The sequence below is a fragment of the Euprymna scolopes genome, chromosome 41 (genome assembly GCF_053919585.1).
Source record: "Euprymna scolopes isolate OS-2025 chromosome 41, ASM5391958v1, whole genome shotgun sequence".
Taxonomy (NCBI): Eukaryota; Metazoa; Mollusca; class Cephalopoda; order Sepiida; family Sepiolidae; genus Euprymna; species Euprymna scolopes.
Genome location: NC_136522.1, coordinates 8,997,624 through 9,020,153, shown reverse-complemented (window position 1 = coordinate 9,020,153; position 22,530 = coordinate 8,997,624). Strand labels below are relative to the sequence as shown.

The following is a 22,530-nucleotide window of genomic DNA, read 5'->3' as shown; positions in this document are numbered from 1 at the left end:
ACTGATCTTCGATAGTGTCCGAGATGGTGAGGGGGACAGATAGCTTGTCTTTGATTGCTTCCTGAAGCTCATGGATGACTTCTGGACTTTTAAGTTTTTCCAGGTCAAGGCGCTTTGTGACTTTCTGGCCCTGAGGCCGCCTCTTGGGTTGGATGTAGAGGCACATTTTGGATATGATCAGGCGGTGGTCTGTCCAACAGTCGGCACCACACACAGCCTTGGTCAATCTTACGTCTCTCCTGTCCCTTGCCCTGATGATGACGTAGTCAATCAGATGCCAGTGGTGGGAGCGTGGGTGCATCCACGACGTCTTGTTACGGGTGGGTAGGCGGAACATGGTGTTGGTGATGGAAAGGTCGTGTGCAGCGCAAAGGCTGAGCAGCCGTAGGCCATTGCTATTGCACTTGCCCACTCCATGGTGGCCAAGGACCCGGTCCCAAGTGGAATGGTCCATGCCAACGCGGGCATTGAAGTCGCCGAGGACGATGAGCTTCTCTCTCTGCGGAGCAGCGGAGATGAGGCTTTCCAGATCTTCATAGAACTGGTCCTTGGTATCTTTGGGGTTAGTCATGGTTGGTGCGTAGGCGCTGATCAGTGTGGCGGTTCTTGCCTTGTTAAGCGGGAGTTGCATCTTCATCAGCCGGTCATTGATGCCGTCCGGGATGCTAACCAGCTTCCTCACGTGCTCAGTCTTGATGGCGAAGCCCACGCCAGCCTCTCTGCGCTCCTCGCCGCTGCGTCCACTCCAAAAAAAGGTGTAGCCGCCACCTGACTCTGTCAGTTGACCCTTGTCTGAGAGGCGAGTCTCACTGAGGGCTGCGATGTCTACCTTATAACGGGCAAGCTCCCTTGCTACGAGAGCAGTTCTTCTCTCGGGTCGGTCAGCTCTGGTGTTGTCGAGCAAAGTACGGACATTCCATGATGCTAAGGTAAGCACCAACCCTTTCTTTCTCATGTCTCGACCGCTGTGAGGGAAACCCCGCCAGCCGCGGTATGCTGGCCAGGGGTGATGGTGAAGCAGCTATGTTTAGGGCTCCTTTTATCGCCCCGTCCTCATGCCATGGAGGCGAGCAGAGTGATCCTGAAAAGGACTGCTCGGTCGGCCAGCCAGTTGCCTGCACCCCCTCGCTGCTTCGGTCGAGTGGAGTACGACCAGTTTCTGGGCCGCCTGTGTGCAGGTTTGCAGCTACAGCTCCCAGTGATTTCCACACCTGCTGCTTTGCCGCTCGCCCATCGCCACAGGGCTTGGTGTTGACGCAATGTTTGACACCCTGACTTGCGCTGGATTTGGATTATAGTGAGGGGGACTTGCGCTGCATCGGCCTCACTCTCTCGTCCTGGCCCGCCCAATTCCAACGGCAAGACATAGTCGAGACGGCTGGGGACGAACAAGGGTGCAGGAGCTGCCGGAGGGAGGCAAGTATGCCATCCAACCGCCTAAGGGGCTCCACTCCATCGTTTCTGTCGGGGTTGCTCCCCTAGCCTTATCCATTTCCATGGCTCTCACAAGGCAGTGAGGTCATTTGACCCATGGCTGGGATAGGGATTGGTAATGTGTCAGGGCATGTCCACACGTCGGTGGGCCGTAGCACAGTCCCTCTGGGACTCCCTACTGTTCCGAGATCCTCTACTGATTCAGCCTGGAGTCGCATGACAACCAGTTACCGTATGTGACCACGAGGAGGCACAGCAGAGGTCTTGATGATGGAGAGGCTGTGTACTGACAGGAGAAGACTTACGCACTCGGCTTCTCGTTTCGCGCAAGGCTAGCCAGTGGTGGTTGCTGAGAGTGAGATGGTGCGTAAGCCAAAACGCTACCTTATAGCTAACACACTTGCGCATCACATCACCCTGTGTGCATTACACACACACACACACACACACACACACACAATATATATATATACACACACGCATACATATATATATATACACACACATATATACACACACACACACACACACACACACACACATATATATATATATATATATATATATATATATATATATATATATATATATATATACTAGCATTTCGGCCAGGCCTGGCCCGGGTGTTTAGAGGTGTATACTGAGCAACAAAAAAAAAAAAAGAAAAAAGGTAATATTTTTTAGCTTTGACCCTTATTATGACCCCTTAACATTTATTCTTTTGGGCTCAAATGAAGTTATTAAGTTAGATCCATGTCCAAGGAACCTATATCTAATATTTCAAGTGTATGGACCCAAAATTGTCGGAGGAGTTTGGTAGAGTTCTCAAAGGTCAAATTGTTGAACTTTGACCCCTTAATCGACAAATTTCTGTCCGAAAACCGATCACATCGATTTTCCCAAATCTCAGTACCTTGCATATCAAATTTCGAGTCTGTAGAGTAAAAATTGACAGAGTTATTGCGTAGGGCAATGTACACAGACACACGGACAGATACACAGACACACAGGCACGTTCACTTATATATATATATATATATATATATATATATATATATATATATATATATATATATATATGACTTCCTTTAGTCTTGGCAGTCTATGGATCAGCACTGTAATGGTGCCTGTGCGTGAAATTTTTGTAGCAAGAGTTGCGCAATCTCCAACCACACCTCTTCTGAATCGACATTGTTGAATACCAGTGGACAAGTGGAGGTTCAGGACGATTGGAAACAATGCCGAGATAAGCGGAAAGCGAATACAACGCCTAGAATTCCCAAATGGTCACCCATCTGGTACTAACCAGCCTCAACGTTGCTTAACTGATCAGTTCGAGTTATAAGCATATCTAGCAATGATAAGCAAATCATCTACAAACGTAAACCAAAAAAATCAAGGTTTCTAAAAATCGAACTAGAATTGTCCACAAGTACCTGCCAAAATTCAGTTGTAAAAATTCCAAGTTATTTTGGAAATACTATTCATGTTGTATCCAGTTATTTTGTAGAAAGTTTTTATTCTTTAAGCTCCAAAATAACTGGATTCGGCATTAAATGACTCGAAAAGGGTTGATATGACGTAAAACAAAACAACCAAACCTATTTATTCATGTATTTTTTATGTGTTTTTATCTGAAGATAAAAATCTATGTTATGCATGAATACACTTTTCACTTCTGCAGTTCAATAAATTTTGGGCTTCTTTAAAGTTTAAAATAACTAATTGCACATTCACACATATTATACATTCCCTGTTATGAATCCTCTAACTGTCAACTTCAAACGCCCGCCGAAATGTCATTCATAAGTACTTAATTTCCTTTCATTTATGTATTCATTACAACTGTCCTGGAGAAAAAAACGCTAGCTTACAAAGCCAAGGGCGGCTTTGTGACTTGGTTCGAATTTCTCGACCAGCGGTAAATATCACTTCCTACACTGAAATCATGAAACACTAGAATCTATAGGTATAACAAATGATTACTATATACTTTTAAAAAATATTGTAGTTAAGAGGTCTGTTTAAGAAAATTAAAGTCGGGTCTTATTATGGGAATGAAGTAAAAGCTAAAAAAAAGTTGATCTTTCTAAGAGGAAAGGTCAACCTAAATGAAAACTCATCATTTCGACTTCCTGACGTTCAATACTCTGTTTAACTGTCAACTGTGAACGCCCCCCTCCCGAAATGACATTCGTATTTACTTAATTTCTTTCCGTCTATGTGTTAGTGTCTGGTGACCTGGAGGAAAGACGTTAGTCTATAAAGATAATGGTTGGCAAGCAACAATTATCAACCCCTACACTGCTGAGTGCATAATCATGAAACACTCGTGTCTGTAGATATAAAAATTGTTTATATTTATTTGAAAATCCTATTCTGGTTTTATATATATATATATATATATATATATATATATATATATATATATATATATATATATCAATTTCTAGCTCTACCTATGTATTGAGCATTATTGAAGTAAATACTTTAAATTTACGCATAAAATTATACCTTCGTATATTAATTTATGTGATTAAATGGAGTATATATATATATATATATATATATATATATATATATATATGTATGTATGTAAGCCTGAGGAGTCCTAGAGTGGATGAAACGCGGAATATTCAGTGTAGCTTAATCGCCATATATATATATATATATATATATATATATATATATATATATATATATATATATATATGTATATATATATATATATTTATATATATATATATATTTATATATATATATATATATATATATATTAGGTTGGTGCAAAAATAATGTCGTTTTTATATATAGTTGAATGTCAAAAAACGACATTGTTTTGAACACACACACACATATATATATATATATATATATATATATATATATAACTACTTCATTTATTCACATAAATTTAATATACGAAAGTATAGATTTATGCGTAAACGTTAAGTATTTACTTTTAAAGTGCTCAATACGAAGGTAGAGCTAGTTAGTAATTTATAAAATATATATGGCGAGTAAGCTACACTGAATATTCTGCGTTTCATCCAACTATAGGATTCGTCAGGCTTATGCGCGAATTTTGTGGTTGCTTCTTGTTTTTATATATGTTGAGGATTTCTAGTTGGCCAATCAGCTTTCTAGTATCCACCGCGCCCCTTCCTATCAGCCAATGGACATGCATTTTATCAAACAAAGGATCTGTTTTAGAACTAGGTTAGTGGTTTTAGGTAGACGTTCTCCTTTTTTTTATACATATAAATATACCCATGTGTACGCACATACATGCACATATATATACACACATATATATATACATATATGTGTGTGATCGTTTATGTATATTCATGTTTATTTAATTTATTTATTTCTTTGTTTTCTATTGTTATTGTTAGTTTTAAAGCTATTTTGTATCGCTATCCTAGAGTAAGTTTTATTTTGTGAACACAGTTGTTTGCTATTTCCCGCCTACAGTTTAATAAATTTTGAGGTTCTTTAAAGTACAGGATAGAAAATTTTTCATGGAGGCATAATTTACATGGGTCGTCTAAATGTCTGCATGTGATAGCTTGTCTCATTATTTTCCATTCGACTACCGGCGAATGTCCGCTTTCTTTGAGTTCCCAGTATTTATTCGCTAGTGTTGTTTTTATACGGTGTTTTTTTATTTTTTAATGTGCTTTTGTGGTCATAGTATCGGGTTTTGAAATCTAAGGAAGTCATGCCTATGTAATATTTCTTGTTATTCGGGTTTTCTTTCGTAAATATTGTTGCTTGATAAACTACGCTTTTTGTTAGACATTTATTTTGGACTGGGCAAAGTGTGCGGTGTCTACAATTGCATTTATCTTGTTCGTTATTAGTATTTTTATTTATGGTATGGTTGTTCTTGTCTGGGGTTGGTTTATTATTATTATTATTATTATTATTATTATTATTATTATTATTATTTTTATTATTATTATTTCTGCTAGTGTTGGTTTTATTTCTGTCATGGTGTCTACTTTTTTATTGTTTATTTTGTTGTTGTTTACATTATTTTCATTTAGTATTTTGTTATTATGTGCCTTAATTATCATCTCTAAATTTTCGCAACAACTGTAAGATAACTTCAAGGTATTTTTATTGAAGATTTTGTGTAAGGGGTTGGTTGCGGGAAAGTGTTTTTCAATAAGATTTAGAAATTTCTTGCCAAGTTTTGTTTTTAACATTTGATTGTATGGGGCCGTATACCAAATTATAGTTCTTTTTCTTCTATTTTTAATTTTATTATAGTTGTTGGTATTATGTTTAATAATAATAATAATAATAATAATAATAATAATAATAATAATAATAATAATAATAATAATAATAACAAACCAACCCCGGACAAGAACAACCATACCATAAATAAAAATACTAATAACGAACAAGATAAATGCAATTGTAGACACCGCACACTTTGCCCAGTCCAAAATAAATGTCTAACAAAAAGCGTAGTTTATCAAGCAACAATATTTACGAAAGAAAACCCGAATAACAAGAAATATTACATAGGCATGACTTCCTTAGATTTCAAAACCCGATACTATGACCACAAAAGCACATTAAAAAAATAAAAAAAGACCGTATAAAAACAACACTAGCGAATAAATACTGGGAACTCAAAGAAAGCGGACATTCGCCGGTAGTCGAATGGAAAATAATGAGACAAGCTACCACATGCAGACATTTAGACGACCCATGTAAAATATGCCTCCATGAAAAATTTTCTATCCTATACTTTAAAGAACCTCAAAATTTATTAAACTGTAGGCGGGAAATAGCAAACAACTGTGTTCACAAAATAAAACTTACTCTAGGATAGCGATACAAAATAGCTTTAAAACTAACAATAACAATAGAAAACAAAGAAATAAATAAATTAAATAAACATGAATATACATAAACGATCACACACACACACACACACACATATATATATATATATATATCTATATATATATATATATATATATATATATATATATATATATGTGTGTATATATATGTGCATGTATGTGCGTACACATAGGTATATTTATATGTATATAAGAGAAAAGGAGAACGTCTACCTAAAACCACTAACCTAGTTCTAAAACAGATCCTTTGTTTGATAAAATGCATGTCCATTGGCTGATAGGAAGGGGCGCGGTGGATACTAGAAAGCTGATTGGCCAACTAGAAATCCTCAACATATATAAAAACAAGAAGCAACCACAAAATTCGCGCATAAGCCTGACGAATCCTATAGTTGGATGAAACGCAGAATATTCAGGGTAGCTTAATCGCCATATATATTTTATAAATTACTATATATATATATATATATATATATAGTAGTCATCCACATACGTTACTGTTTCGCTGTTTCACAGCTCATCAGTACGGCTAGACAAGCAACTACCTCAAGCCAGGATCGAAACCCGATCGCCCAAGCGACAGTCGGAGCTTCTAGCCCTTACGACTTTATATATATATATATATATATATATATATATATATATATATATATATATATATATTTCATTACAATGCCCCAAAATATATTTTTTCAAATATTGTACTAATGTTTTATTTTCTTCATTTCATTCATCCAGAAGAAGTCTAACAATAAACACGATACGTTAATGAACACATAACTTGGTTTGTTCATTTTTTTTATCTCTCTCTTTCTCTTTCTCGCTTTCTCTTCCTTTCTCTCTCTCTCTAGCTCTTTCTCTCTCTCTCTCTCTCTCTCTCTCTCTCTCTATATATATATATATATATATATATATATATATAGCCGCACTGATGAGTTGTGATACAACGAAACAGTGCTATATGTGGATGACTATTACCCTCCCCCCTGTTTGGGTTGAGCACTTTTAAATATATTTTCAACCGACGCGTATTTAAGCAATTAAACGAAGCCTACTATTTATTTGTTTGTAAACAAACTGATAGTTTGAGCACTGTGCTACGGGTAAATGTTAATTTAATAGATACATGAGGAAAATAATAACGGGCACTGATTCTGTAGTCCGATGGTTGGAACTGCCGAGTGTCAACACGACGATTGTAGGTTGGATACACGACTGTGGAAAGGGGTATGTCTAGCCGCACTGATGAGTTGTGATACAACGAAACTGTACTGTGTGTGGATGACTACACACACACACACACACACACACACACACATATATATATATATATATATATATATATATATATATATATATATATATATATATATATATACTAGTGCGACCTGTGGAAATTCCATAGCGTTCTATTTCATATGTAATATATTCAACGAAAATGGAGACGCTCTGATATTATTGTAGGTATTTTGCTAAAACTGCAGAAGTATTTATCAAAGCTAGCAGGGACGATCAGCGTAGCCAGGTCGTAAAATGCGCTCAAATGCGATATCTGAATTTTTGAACATTTCGTATATATCATTATAGAGTTAATGTTCTATCGATTTTTATATATAATAAGGTTGCGATTTCAAAAATGAATAAATTATCTATATGACTTGAGTTCATCAGCTTAAATCAAAACCGAATCTCAAACCGTTATATATATATATATATATATATATATATATATATATATATATATATATATATATAATGTAAGAAAGCCTTTTACCCCAATAGTTTCTTCCCCAGATTATGAGAGTGATCTCCTTTTGATGTGGCCTCGTTTTCGAATATCGCCTATTTAATCTTCTGCTTTTCAATGTAAAGGTCAATAAAATTATTTATAAAACATAGATAATTAAGGTGCCATCAGCTGAAATCGAAACCGAATCTCAAACCGTTATATATATATATATATATATGGCTTTAGCTATAATCGAAACCGAAACTAAAACTTATGAAGAATTCTTGATAAAATTATTTATAAAACATAGATAATTAAGGTGCCATCAGCTGAAATCGAAACCGAAAACAATACTTATGAGGAACCCTTCGTAGAATTATTACAAAAAATACATTATTGGAGTGCCATTAGCTATAATCGAATTCGAAGAATTCGTAGTAAAATTATTTATATAATTTTTTAAAAAATAACTTGAGTGCCATCAGCTATAATCGAAGCCGAAACAAAAACTTAGTAAGAATTTATGGTTAAAATTATTTATGACAAGAAATGAAAGTACATAACAATTAAACGACCCGGATGTAAGCATGACACAGAAAATAACACACACGCTATCATATTAATAATAATAACAACAACAACAACAACAACAACAACAACAACAACAATAATAATAATAATAATAATAATATATAGTCATACACGTATAGTACTGTTTCCCTGTTTCACAGCTCATCACAACGGCAAGACAGGTAACTAACTCAAGCCAGGATCAAAACCCGACCGCCCATATGACAGTAGGAGCTTCTAACCGTTGCGCTATTCGGCTGTTGCTATGCGGGCAGTGAATTAACAATGTTTTAATATTGTCCAAATACCTAAGCTCAATTTGTTTACACAAAGAGCATCGCTTAATACGCTAATGGTAATTTGTATATCACTTTCCAATATGCTCAACCCAAGATAGGGAGCATTACAGTCATCCACATACAGTACTGTTTCGCTGTTTCACAGCTCATCAGTGCGGCTATTAATACTATTTTTAGTTTGCAAATGAATAGGATCAATAAATGTTTAATGAATTCTTCGCAAATGTGCATTAAGAAAGGTGGTGACTATGTAGAAAATAACATCAAGGAGAAACGCCTACGCATCCCTGGGGAGGGGGGCAACCGGAGTTTTCCTGGAAAATCCGTTTTGTTACTTTTTTTTTTTTTTTTTTTACTCATGTCATGTTTAATGTTTGTGCAAAATTTCAAAAAAATTCCAAAACGTAGTTATTGAGCAAAGTGCGGACAGACGAATGGACGAACGGACAAGGGTGAATTTACAGGTCCACCTTCCTTTTGTCGCCCCTCTACGATTTTGCCGGTCACTGTCTGAGGAGCAAGCATAAATTGGTGAGTGATGTGTTGCTATGGACTCCACGTCAGGGACGCGCAAGCAAAGGATGACCCAGATCCTCGTACATCCAACAAATAACACAAACTGAAGATCTGAGGTAGCTGATGGATGACAGGAAACTCTAGAGAGGAAGAGTCACATTGGTCCGGGGGCAAGGAGCCCGTCATGATGATGATGATGATGATGATGATGATGACCCTAAAAGCATCCCTGGGGAGGGGGGCAACCGGAGTTTTCCTGGAAAATCCGTTTTGTTACTTTTTTTTTTTTACTCATGTCATGTTTAATGTTTGTGCAAAATTTCAAAAAAATTCCAAAACGTAGTTATTGAGCAAAGTGCGGACAGACGAATGGACGAACGGACAAGGGTGAATTTACAGGTCCACCTTCCTTTTGTCGCCCCTCCCCCAAATGGTTTTTATGATTTGGAAATTTGTAATATATTTAAAATCCAATTCTAAAAAAAAAAAACAAAACAAAAAAAAAAAATGCAAAAGTACTGATTTTATTCTTTATCAATTATTTGAAAGAATTTGAAAATAAATAAACAATTTGTCATATTTCAAATCCATTTATATAAAAAAGATTATATTTTAATAATAATAATAATAATAATAATAATAATAATAATAATAATAATAAATAAATAAATAAATAAATAATATATTATTAAGATTGATATATATTTTTATTGCGTAAAACTCAGAAAAACCAATTCGTGCCTGTCGGCCAAAGTAAGGTCGGGAGCTTCCAGCTTATCACAAGAGTCAAAATGGAGCTCATATTCGGTCGCCATGGGTAAGTACGAAGTTTAAACAGTACCGATGGTATTTATTTCTTCCTCCCACGGTGAGAAATATTTGAGTCCTTAGTAAATCAAGCCCTAGTCCAACACCTAACAGCTGCTAAACTCCTGACCGACAAACAATACGGATTTAGGCAAACCCGTTCGACTCCAGATATCTTAACTGTAATCTCTGAACGTATATACCGTTCACTGGACAAAACAAGGGAGGGTAGAGTGGTAGCCCTCAATATATCTAAGGTTTTTGACAGGGTATGGCAGGACGGTCTTCTTAGAAAAATTAGATCGTATGGTATCACTGGAAGAAAGCATAATGTAATTAAATTCTTCTTAAGTAAGAGAAAAGTTGTCCTCGACGGCCGTACATCTAAACAATATGATATAAATGCGGGAGTACCCCACTGGTTTATCCTTGGACCTTTATTATTCCTGATGTTCATAAATGACTTCCCTGATAAAATTGTTTCGGAGATGGGTATATTTGCCGATGACACCACTCTCTATAACAGGCATGAGAGGAAAACAAACGAACACATATCTAAGGAAATGGCAGAAACACTAGAGGATGACCTCCAATATTTAGTGGAATGGGGACAAAAATGGATGGTCACATTCAATGCTACCAAGACTAAGCTTGTTTCCTTCAATAAGTACAAGAAACCTTCTCTACTACCAATAGCAATGGCAAAGAACACATTACCTGAAAGTACTTCTTTTAAACTCCTCGGCTTAACGTTTACAGGAAGCATGAACTGGAATAGATACATTGAGAGCATTGCCAAGGCTGCTGCAAAGAAGGTGGGCTCCCTCTACTTTGTTAGAAAATTACTTACGCCTAAAAGTATCCTGTACCTCTATAAGGCCACCATTCTCCCATGTATGGAGTACTGTTGTCACATCTGGGCTGGTGCATCTGCTGCTTGTCTCTCACTCCTGGACAGGGTTCAAAAAGAGAGTCGCCAACCTGATAGGTCCTGAACTGTCATCTAGGCTTCAGCCTCTGTCCCATCGACGAAATGTTGCATTCCTCTGCCTGTTCTACAAGTACTTTAATGGTGAATGCTCTGACGAACTACAAGCACTTGTACCTCCTCGACGTAACTATCCCCGACAAACCCGACAAGCAACTAAGTCCCACCCCTTTACAGTAGAGATCCCTAGGTGTAAGAAAGCCTTTTACCCCAATAGTTTCTTCCCCAGAACTGCAAGTCTTTGGAACTCCCTTCCGGAGCTCTGCTTTCCCAACTGTACTGATATGCAGAAGTTCAAATGTAATGTGAACAAACATCTTTCTACTCATCTCCCTTCATAATGCTCCTGCAAATTATGTCCCCGATAGTAGCCCCATCTTTTAAAGTAGCACTGCACCTTGTTTGGGGTGAAAATTGATTAAAAAAAAACAAATATGACACAAGGGTTGGACAGTAGGCTTAAAAACTCAGCACTCTCGACGAGGAGGACTCTGATCTGCAAAAATACCTGGCCAGCCCCGTTAGCATTTCCTATCGGGGGCACTCTAGGCGATTAGTAATAAACTAACCTCCTATTCTCAATAGGAGAAGGTAAAGTCTGGAAAGGTTAGGCCTCCTAGAACTGCATAGGGTCAGGAATCAACAGGGCAAGGCCATTTCAGAAATTGAGGCGGAGGGGGGAGAAGTCCTCAGCAAAACTAGTTTAAATATCATAGAAGGGGGTTGCAAAGACGAGAAGAGATTGCTTCCGTTTCCACTAGATTTCGAAGTCGGTTTTTTTTATTCTGTCGAAGTAAGAAAATGTTGTCTAAAATTAACAATTCTATCCACAAATCTAGTCGAAAAAAAAATAAAATAAATAAAAAATAAAAAAAAGTAAATAAACAAAAAACAAACAAACAAAGGAAATAGGTGAGCTATTTCAACTATGCCTATAGTACGATTGAACCAACCAAGAACCTGCTACTTGTCACGAAATCGCATTGCCTGCTTTAGCATCCACTCGATTGATTCCGACAACATCTATATCGAACACGCTGACGATTAATGCATCTGTAAGGAGTTGGAGCTGCAGTAGCACTAGTCGTCAGACAGCGATAGTAGTCGAGCGGAGTAGTTGAAGTAGTAGACCAACAGAGATTGTACAGGAGACGATAACAGACCTCGATTTGAGAAAACTCACATCAGAAGCCTACGATTCCTAAAAACAAGTCGGAAACTTAACGACAGAGCTAACATCTTTAAATGATAGAAACGCGTCGTATGTAATCAACGTGTTTTTTTTGTTTTTTTTTGTTTTTTTAAAAAATTATTTGAACAACCAACAACTATTATAATCAGTCGTTCTTGTCTTCGTCCTTTTTTATTTTTAATTTTAATTTTTTTTTTTTTACGCCGAGCGATGAAGATTGAAAGCAGTGTGTTTTCATATCCTGCCTCGTGCCACAATCAACAATTGTCATTGAGATCACGCTGTTTTAAATAGCGTATCTTGTCTGGATCAAGGGCAAGTACGTCTAATAGGGATGATATGAACAGGTTTTCGGTTGTCATCGAATGTAAGCATGGATTAAAGACAAAAAAAATACAATAAAAGAAGACGAACAACTAAGTGAGCATAAACATATATCTTCCTCTACTGGAACGAGCAACGAGTACTACACGTTCAACATAGCAAGCCAAAAATAAACAGCTCGATCTGTTTATTGGGTTAAATAATTCAGTACGGTATTAGTGATACATATACGTGGTAGGATAACGAGTTCGTGCTGTGAATGTCTTGAAACGCTGAACTAAGGACTGAAGTTCAGTCGAGCACCTTCCAAATCAGAGGAAAGTAATTCTAAAAAAAAAAAAGAAAAAAAAGGAGAACCTATAATGTGCCAATTCAATTTGCCTCCCCGCTACACTCCTAGTGGAATTCTTTGAATAACTTTAGAACTCTTTAGTCAAGCGAGCTCTAATTTAACACAGTGCTATTATCAACAAAAACGTTAACGTAGATCCGGATTAAAAAAAATATATTGTAGTCCAACCAATGGATACCTAAAACCTCCCGCCTCATCTCAATAAAAAAAAGGCGGTGGATTTGGAATGACCCAGTCAGAACGGTAAGGAAAAAAAAATTAATAAATAAAAACAAAAACACACAGATATACAAAAAAAATATACATTTGTGGTATGAAGAAGAGTTCGTGCTGTGAATGTTTTATTTGAAGACTATGTACTCGTTATTCGGTTGAGTACATTCGAAGCCAGAGGAAAAATACTCAAAAAAGCAGAACCTATAATGTGTTAATTCAATCTGCGCCCATACCTTCGGTAACATTCTTTAAAAATAACTTTAGAACTCGAGTCAATCTAACTCGAAGTTAGGAGGTATACACACACACACACACACACACACACACACACACACACACACACACATATATATATATATATATATATATATATAGTTTTATTATCAACATAATAGAGAAACGTGTCCAAGTACGCGGAGAGATGTGTATTAATTTTTATTTTTTAATCATGACAAATCGACCTATGGATATCTGAATGATTCCGTGGTATCCACTCAGAAGAGAAAATTAAATGAATTAGAATATTCCACTAAAAAACTAGCAATTCCCAAATTTAAAACAAACACGCAAACAAACAAACAAGCAAACAAACAACAAACAAACAAAAATCCCCAAAAAGAAACAGAATTTGAAAAAATCGAACAAAACACTAACACGTTTTATTTACAAATCTCCGCGTAACATGTCGCATACAAAACTCCAGAAACGAGTTCGAATCTACCCGGGGCTTGTCACCTCAAAACAAGCCTTCATCTCCCTTCTTTTTCTTATCAACAGCCAGATCACAGGGGCAACGGTCACTCTGGGCGATACCCAGATACTGCCAAGCCGACCCTTGCACCCGGAGAGAATACGACCCATATCAGAAAATCTCCAGACTCGGTCGGTAATGCCATACATCTGCCTGGGTAGTTGCCGGTGTAAAATACGCCACGCCGGTATAAGGGAGGTCGACTGTTCGCAGACAAACCTCACCAAATTACCAGAAAATATCAACAATTTAACAACCATTCTGTAAGTACCTGTTTTATTTATTCTTTGGTTGCATGGAGAGGAATCAGAGCACCTGTTACGTTTCTCATCTTTGGAACATGTGTATCGATCGTTCATGACTCTAGAATTTCAAGAATGCCCATAGATTAGATTAATAGGTTGGTATTCACAATATATATATATATATATATATATATATATATATATATATATATATATATATATATATATATATAAAATCTGTTTTATTAAACTTCGTTGTTTACTTTAACTCTGGAAAACAATAACCTCAGATTATATATATATATATATATATATATATATATATATATATATATATATATAAGTACATACGGATGCATAAGTATATATGTATATATAAGTATATATGAATGCATATGTATGTATGTATATGTATATATATGTATACATATGTATATGTATACATATGTATATGTATATATATATGTATATATGTATGTGTATATATATGTATATGTATATATGTACGTAGTATATATATATATGTATGTATATGTATATATATATGAATATGTATATATATGTATATGTATAAACATATGAATATATATATACGTATATGTGTATATATATATGCATATATAATTATTATTATTATTATTATTATTATTATTATTATTATTATTATTGGGCGAATTACTAGAAGCCATACTTATCCAAAAATTACAGCCCCTTTTTAATCGGATCTCATTTTACACCGGGACAAATATACTAACAGTATTTAAAAACTAACAAGAAACAATATAAATAAATTATAAAATGAGAAAATCGAAATTAAATACACACATACGCATGCGCACGTATATATATATATATATATATATATATATATATATATATATATATATATATATATATATATATATATATTCTATAATATAAATCTGAACGTGTGTGTCTGGTCATGAATAGGCTCCTTGACTATCATAGTAAACTGATCACATATAATGATAGAAGATGTATCGATACACAGAAATGGGTATGTTTGATCTGGCATAATGATGATTCATTAAAATTGTGGGGTCTGCGTACGCGCCTGGTCCACAAAGTATGGAAATAAAAAATTAAAAAATTAAAAAAAAAACGTTTACAAGTGTTTTTGATATAGATGTACATAATAATACATTGATAAGTATGTTTTAACTTAAATAGGGATGGTATAATAAAATTGTGGGGTCTGCGTTCGCGCCTGGCCCCCATAGAATGGAAATAGCCACAAACTTTAATAAAGACTTTTCATATCAATCTGCGTAAGTATACTTTGATAATTATTTTCCAGTTTGAAGAAATATGATATAATAAAATTATGGGGTGTTCGTTCGCATCTGACCTCCATAAAATAGAAATATGTCACAAAGTTTAACAAGTTTTTTTTTAATATAGATCCACAGAATATTGTGATAAGTGTTTCAGTGTGAACAGGTATGGTATAATAAATTATGGAGTTTATCTATTTTATTTTTACTTTTATCATATTTTGCTTTGGTTTTGATACCCCCAAATTCGAAGCTATCTCTTTACAACCCTTCCTTTTCATAATCTATCATACTTTCATAAATCAGAGTCCATTTTATGTAGGCTGTTTTTGTAACCCAGTCAACGACGGGTACTTTTGCTAGTATATATATATATATATATATATATATATATATATATATATATATATATATATATATATATATATATATATATATATTATATTGAAACCGCCAATATCAATATAAATAATCGATTTGGAACTCTTTTCATATTGTCCATAATGTGTAGGCAAAGGGAAAATTATTCCCAACTCGCATTTAGGTAAAAATGTTCTTTCGTAAATGATTGAATTAAAACCAAACCAAAACAACATCTAAGTAAATCTCGATATATCCAGACAGTCGGCGAGATGGTCCAGGGGTAAGGGTTTAGGCTCATTGCCGTTGAGTCCCGATTTCGAATCTCGCTAGATACAGCCACTCCGATGAGTCGTGGACGACGAAACACGTGTCAGTGGATAATTATATTTTAAAAATTATATTTTAAAAATAATATATATATATATATATCACACATATATATACATATATATATGTATATATATATACATATATATACATATATACATATACACACACACACACACACACACATATATATATATATATATATATATATATATATATATACTATCATGGGTGTCAAAAAGAAAAACTTCCGCTTTAGTAATAATTAATTTTGTTAATAATAGTAATAATGAAATAAATATCTGCTTTCTTTTCAACTATCAGTAAAACTTAAATCCATAAATTACCCCCACACACAAGCGCGTTTTTGCATTTGAAAAATATGTGCACATGTCACATGTCATCAGAAAAAAAAATAACAATTTTATCGCTGAATATTTAGTGATTTATAAAGAATTGGAATCGGGAATTGTATCAGAATCGAGAAATTAGTACGTAATCAGAATCAGGAAAATATCGGAATCGTCCGATCACTAATGTACATAAATGTATGAAACTACTATATAGTTTTATACTTTCATTTTCTGTCTTTACTACTGATTTCTCTCTCTCTCTCTCTCTCTCTCTCTCTCTCCCTCTGCATATATATGTAGATATATATTTATATGTATATATATATGTATGTATATATATGTGTAATCTCTCTCTATATATGTATATATATATATATATATATATATATATATATATATATAGATTTAGAGCTGTATTCAACTGTCCATAATATATATATATATATATATATATATATATATATATATATATATATATATATATATATATATATATATACCCGGGTTACACTTATATCCGGGTTTCTTATATCCGGGTTTCTTATATCCTCTCTCTCTCCCTCTACATATATATGTAGATATATATTTATATGTATATATATATGCCTGTATATATATGTGTATATCTATATCTATCTATCTATCTCTCTCTCTCTCTCTCTCTCTCTCTCTCTCTCTCTATATATATATATATATATATATATATATATATATATATATATAGATTTAGAGTTCTATTCTACTGTCCATAATATATATATATATATATATATATATATACCCGGGTTACACTTATATCCGGGTTTCTTATATCAGGGTTATACTGTAGATTAACACAGGCCCTAATTTGGAACCAGAGAAAATCTCGTTTATATCCGCTTTTCTCATATTCGGGTCTCCTATATCCGTGTTACACAATTTTAGACAATTTCCAGTCGTCTAATATATTCCAACCGAGAGACTGTCTTAAGATTCTAAGCGTCCTTTTAAGTGTAATCATTCGAATCCCTCTTGCATTTAGTTTCCCGGGAATATATTTGCCTGGTAGCTTTTGAAATGCTATTTAATGTCCACGTGTTCCCGATGCAAGTGTGCGTGCTTTGATGTTTACACGTCTCTTTAGTAATCTCTCCCTCTCTCTCTCTCTCTCTCTCTCTCTCTAATATATATATATATATATATATATATATATATATATATATATATATATATATATTACATAATCACGTTGACAGACCGTTTAGTCTGGTTAGTACCAGATGGCTGATCATTTGGCAATTCGAGGCGCTGTATGTGCTCTCCGCTTATCCCGGCATTTGTTTCCAGTCGTTATGTACATACACTTCACTTGCCACTAGTATTTAACAATGTCGACTCAGGAGAGGTGTGCTTGGAGATTGCGCAGCTCCTGTCGCTAAAATTACACGTGCAGGCACCCCTTCGAGGGTATCCATAGTCTGTCGACTATATATATATATATATATATATATATATATATATATATATATATATATATATATATGGCGGATTCTCTCATCGAAGACGATGAATGAGGGTTCAGTATGCAATCTTCAGCAGCTCCTAAGCTCTGAGACACCACATGCATAATTGCAATCCTGTAGACATCCGGCACACTCCTTCGTAGATAGTGAACTTGCATATGCTCGTCGGTCAAAGATGCCTTCTCGAGTGAACAGATAACCCTGCTTTGTTGCGTGCTTTGAAACCACAGTGGCATACATATTCATTTTTAGGTGGATTTTTCTGGTGTTTTGCCTTCATATTTGTACGAGGGCGTCTATTACGAAGCCGGTTATGTTCAAATTCTTTGATCCCTAGAAAACATATCTCTTCCAGGAATTCGAAGAAATTTCACAACAGTTCAGGTTGTCTTTTAGTTTATCTTTGTAACGAAGCAGGGGACGCCCTATTGAACGGCAAGAACTTGTCAGTTGCCCATAAAAAGTTGCTTAGGAACTCTTGAGTCATCCATTCTTACAAGATGATCCAACCACCGCATTTGTATCCTGATCAAAAATGATTCAATACCAGTGATTTCACATCTTCAGTAATTGACTATTTGGAACACGATCCTGCCATCCAACGTTGCAAATAGAACGCAGAATATCATATGAAAGGAATCAAGTTGATTAATTTGTTTGCGGTACAAGGTCCATGTTTCGGCGCCATACAGAAGAGTAGGCAGAACAACAGATTTGTAGACTGCCACCTTCACTTTTAAAGACACATCTTGGCTGTTCCAGAATCTGTGTCGCAATCTACCAAATGCCTCACTAGCTTTATTAATTCTACTTTGGATGTCCTTTTCAAATTTAGCATACAACAGACGCAACAGATCCGAGGTATGTAAAAGAAGATACTGTTTTCAAAGCTTCACCATCAACATATACCACTGGCCGTGAAGAGGACGTAGCGTTTGATTTTGGCTGGTGAATAATTTCAGTCTTTTTTATGCTAATTATAAGACTGAAGGCCTTACATGCACCAGAAAAGCTGTTGAGGATGTTCTGCATGTCATCAAGACTATGAGTGACAAGAGCACAGTCATCAGCATAAAGGAGGTCAAGAACAGTCTGCACAGAAGTCTTGGTTTTGGCCTTGAACCGTTGCTGGTTAAATAATCCTCCACTTGATCGATATTCAACACCCACACCTCCTAAGGTGTTCTTGAAAGCTGTCTCAAGCATCACCGAAAAGAAAAGAGCAAATAGGATCAGAGCAAGGACACATCCTTGCTCCGATTCTATTTGCTTAGTTTCATTTGATACTTAAAATGGCTCACTTTGTTTACAGCCACCATTCCCCAGTGAAAGGAGACAATCACATTCAACATCTTGTCTGGAATACCGAGCATCCTCAAAACAGTCCACAGGGCATCCCTAGAGACGGTATCAAATGCCTTTGTGAGGTCAACGAATGGAACAAATAAGTCCTTATTCTGCTCCCTCGCTTTCTCCTGTAGTTGCCGAAGGCTGAAGATCATGTCCACAGTACCTCTTCCTGCCCTAAAACCACACTGGGTTTCTGGGAGCACAGTTTTACAGATTGAACCATTGAGTCTGTTTAGGAATACATGAGCTAGAATCTTACCAGCAACAGACAAAAGAGAAATTCCTCTATGGTTATCACGCTCACACTTATTTCCTTTGTGCTTAAACAGGTGAATAATTGACGCGTCTTTGAACTCTTGTGGCACGGTACCAAGTTCCCATATTAATGAAAACAGGACACTTAGTTTCCTGATTAGCAGTTGGATTCCACATTTGTATATTTCTGCAGGTACGCCGTCATCACCTGGAGCCTTACCATTTGAAAGTTGCTTTACAGCCCATTCAATCTCCGACATGGATGGAGTATCAGCAAGCGCCTCGATGGTTGGCCTTTGAGGAATATCATCAATCACTCCTCGATCCACTGTCGATTCTTTGTTTAAAATATTTGAAAAGTATTCAACTAAACGCTTAGTAATTTCTTTTCTTATCAGTGAGGAGAATACCATCCGACAAAAATATTGGAGATACCCCCCTTGAAATGGGACCAAACACCCCCTTGAGGTTTTGGTAGAATGATTTAAAGTCACATGTATCCGCCGCATCTTGTAAGGCCTAAGCTTTCCGCTCCCACCAGTTTTGTTTCATTTTCCGGAGCCGAGATTGTGCCAACCTTTGGCCATTCTGAAAGCCTTGTATTTCACTGAAGAATTTTTGTCAATAAATCATACTTGATGGGTTTGATGCATGTTAATGAGTAAAGGGGCGATAATTAGATCATTTTCATTAAACCAATCTTGGTTTTTCTCTTCGAACATATCCTAATGACTCTTTGGCAGAGTCATACACTGAAAATTTCTTGGGGCGACTAAAAGTCGTAAATCACTCGCCCGCCAGTCGATAAAATTTCTTTAAATAAAGAAACGGGAAAAACTCATTTATTTTACGACCGGCAAATATGCAGTGACTTAGAATGACATATGTCTCATCATTTGTGAATTCTTTCATCTCTAGCTGTGAAACCGTTGGAATATCGTATTGAAAAAATAGTGGTCACGCTAAAGGTCAACAAGATGTAAAATTTACACATTCGGTGTGTAGTCAAAATGTCACCTTCCTTTAGCTCTCTGATTTTGAAATTCATTTGGAAAAAAATTCTTCGACGCCACAGCTACATACACTTCATGCTTACAAAAGTAAAGACGAATATTTGAAAGAGGAAAAAAACGCATCTTCCGTCAAGCATCTGAAGAAATGATTCTTATTTCTATGGAACAATAATATGAATGATGATATATAAAGAAACTGGTGTTGTATTTTAACGTTTTGTTGAATATTTACTGAAATGTTTGTAGTAATAAAATAGTTGATTTACAAGAGTTAAACAAATATTTTCTTGTTAGATTATACACACGGTAATTTCTTGAATTGTTGTAAAATTATTTCTTACTATTGAGTGAAACAAAGACATAAAGTCGGACGAGTAAAAATATTTTGGGGCGAGTAAATTTTTCCTCACACCAACAAATCTCAAAGGCTGCATGCAACGGAGGACAGCTTTTCATCAGTAGCCTTTTAAAACGAATGCATTGTCTCCTTAACCTTCAACTTGCCTACATCAATTCGCTTGATGGAAGAATTACGTTGATTTCTAACAGCTTGATTTTCATCCTGACTGTTGAGCAGATTAATGTATGATTTGACCAACATTCTCCGATATTGTAAGAGCATTTATATCTTGTCTATCAGAACGACGTACAATGACATAGTCAATGAGATGATAATGATTAGACCAGGCATAACATCGTCTGTACAGGTGCACCCTGTGCCACATGTCAGATGATAAAACGATCGCAGGATTTTCTTGTAAGAGTGTTCAATCCCCTAGATCAGTTGCCAACACTAAAGGGCCTGATCCACCCTGGCAAGCTTTCTGTGCAGCTGAACACCATCCCAGCTATTTTTTGGTCCTTGACCCAAACTGTTAGTTCAGTCTAGTGGACACGTTGCTTAGCGATGCTGCACCAACGCCGTCCCCTCACAAGGTTTGGCAGGCCTGATGAGACCAGTACTCAGGGTATAACTCTTGGAGCTAGCAAGTGAGAGATTTAGGAGATGAGTGAGGACCAGTGATCTCTGTCCACCCTTATGTGGTGCAACAGTCAGAGATTCAAATACTACCTTTACACAGAGCCCCCTATACCACACACACACACACACACACACACACACACACACACACACACACACACACACACACACACACACACACACACACACACACACACGCACGCACACACACACATATATATATGATTGCTGCATCTTTCAGATGATCGCCATCACACTGAGTTCTCCCAATCTTGTCGTCCATGCCATCTCAGATGACTCTGCACTCCCGCCGCAGATTTGCACATCTTGAAGCAGATGTGACATACAAATTGAGCAATTTCCACTGAGTTGACTTCCTCTGGAGGTTGAAGGGTATTCCTATGAACAATCACATGTCTTTTCAAACCAGCAGTAGACTTGCAGACTTTGTTGCATGTTAAACAGATCCTTTAGTTCGGACTAATAGGTCAATCTGATAAGTCCTGAGCTTTCATTTAAGCTTCAGCCTCTGTCCCATCGACGAAATCTAGCATCCTTCTGCCTGTTCTACAAGTACTTTAACGGTTAATGCTCTGACGAACTGCAAGCACTTGTTCTCCCCCTCGACGTAAATTTCCCAGACAAATCCGACAAGCAGCAAAATCCCACCCCTTCACGGTAGAGATCCCTAGATGTAAGTGGGCTTTTTACTCCAGTAGTTTCTTCCCAAGAACCGCTAGACTTTGGAATTCCGTTCCGGGTCTCTGCTTCCTCAACTGTA

General features: G+C 36.0%; 1 protein-coding gene across 1 annotated transcript in view; it reads left to right on the top strand.

Moving 5' to 3' along the window:
• Window positions 1–13,850: 13,850 nt before the first annotated feature.
• Window positions 13,851–22,530, top strand: part of LOC145266330 (uncharacterized) — a 766,230-nt gene continuing 757,550 nt past the window's right edge. The window contains exon 1 of the mRNA XM_080121918.1: window positions 13,851–14,327. Coding sequence (XP_079978044.1) covers window positions 13,996–14,327 — 332 coding nt within the window. The 5' untranslated portion in view covers window positions 13,851–13,995. The remainder of the gene's footprint in view (window positions 14,328–22,530) is intronic.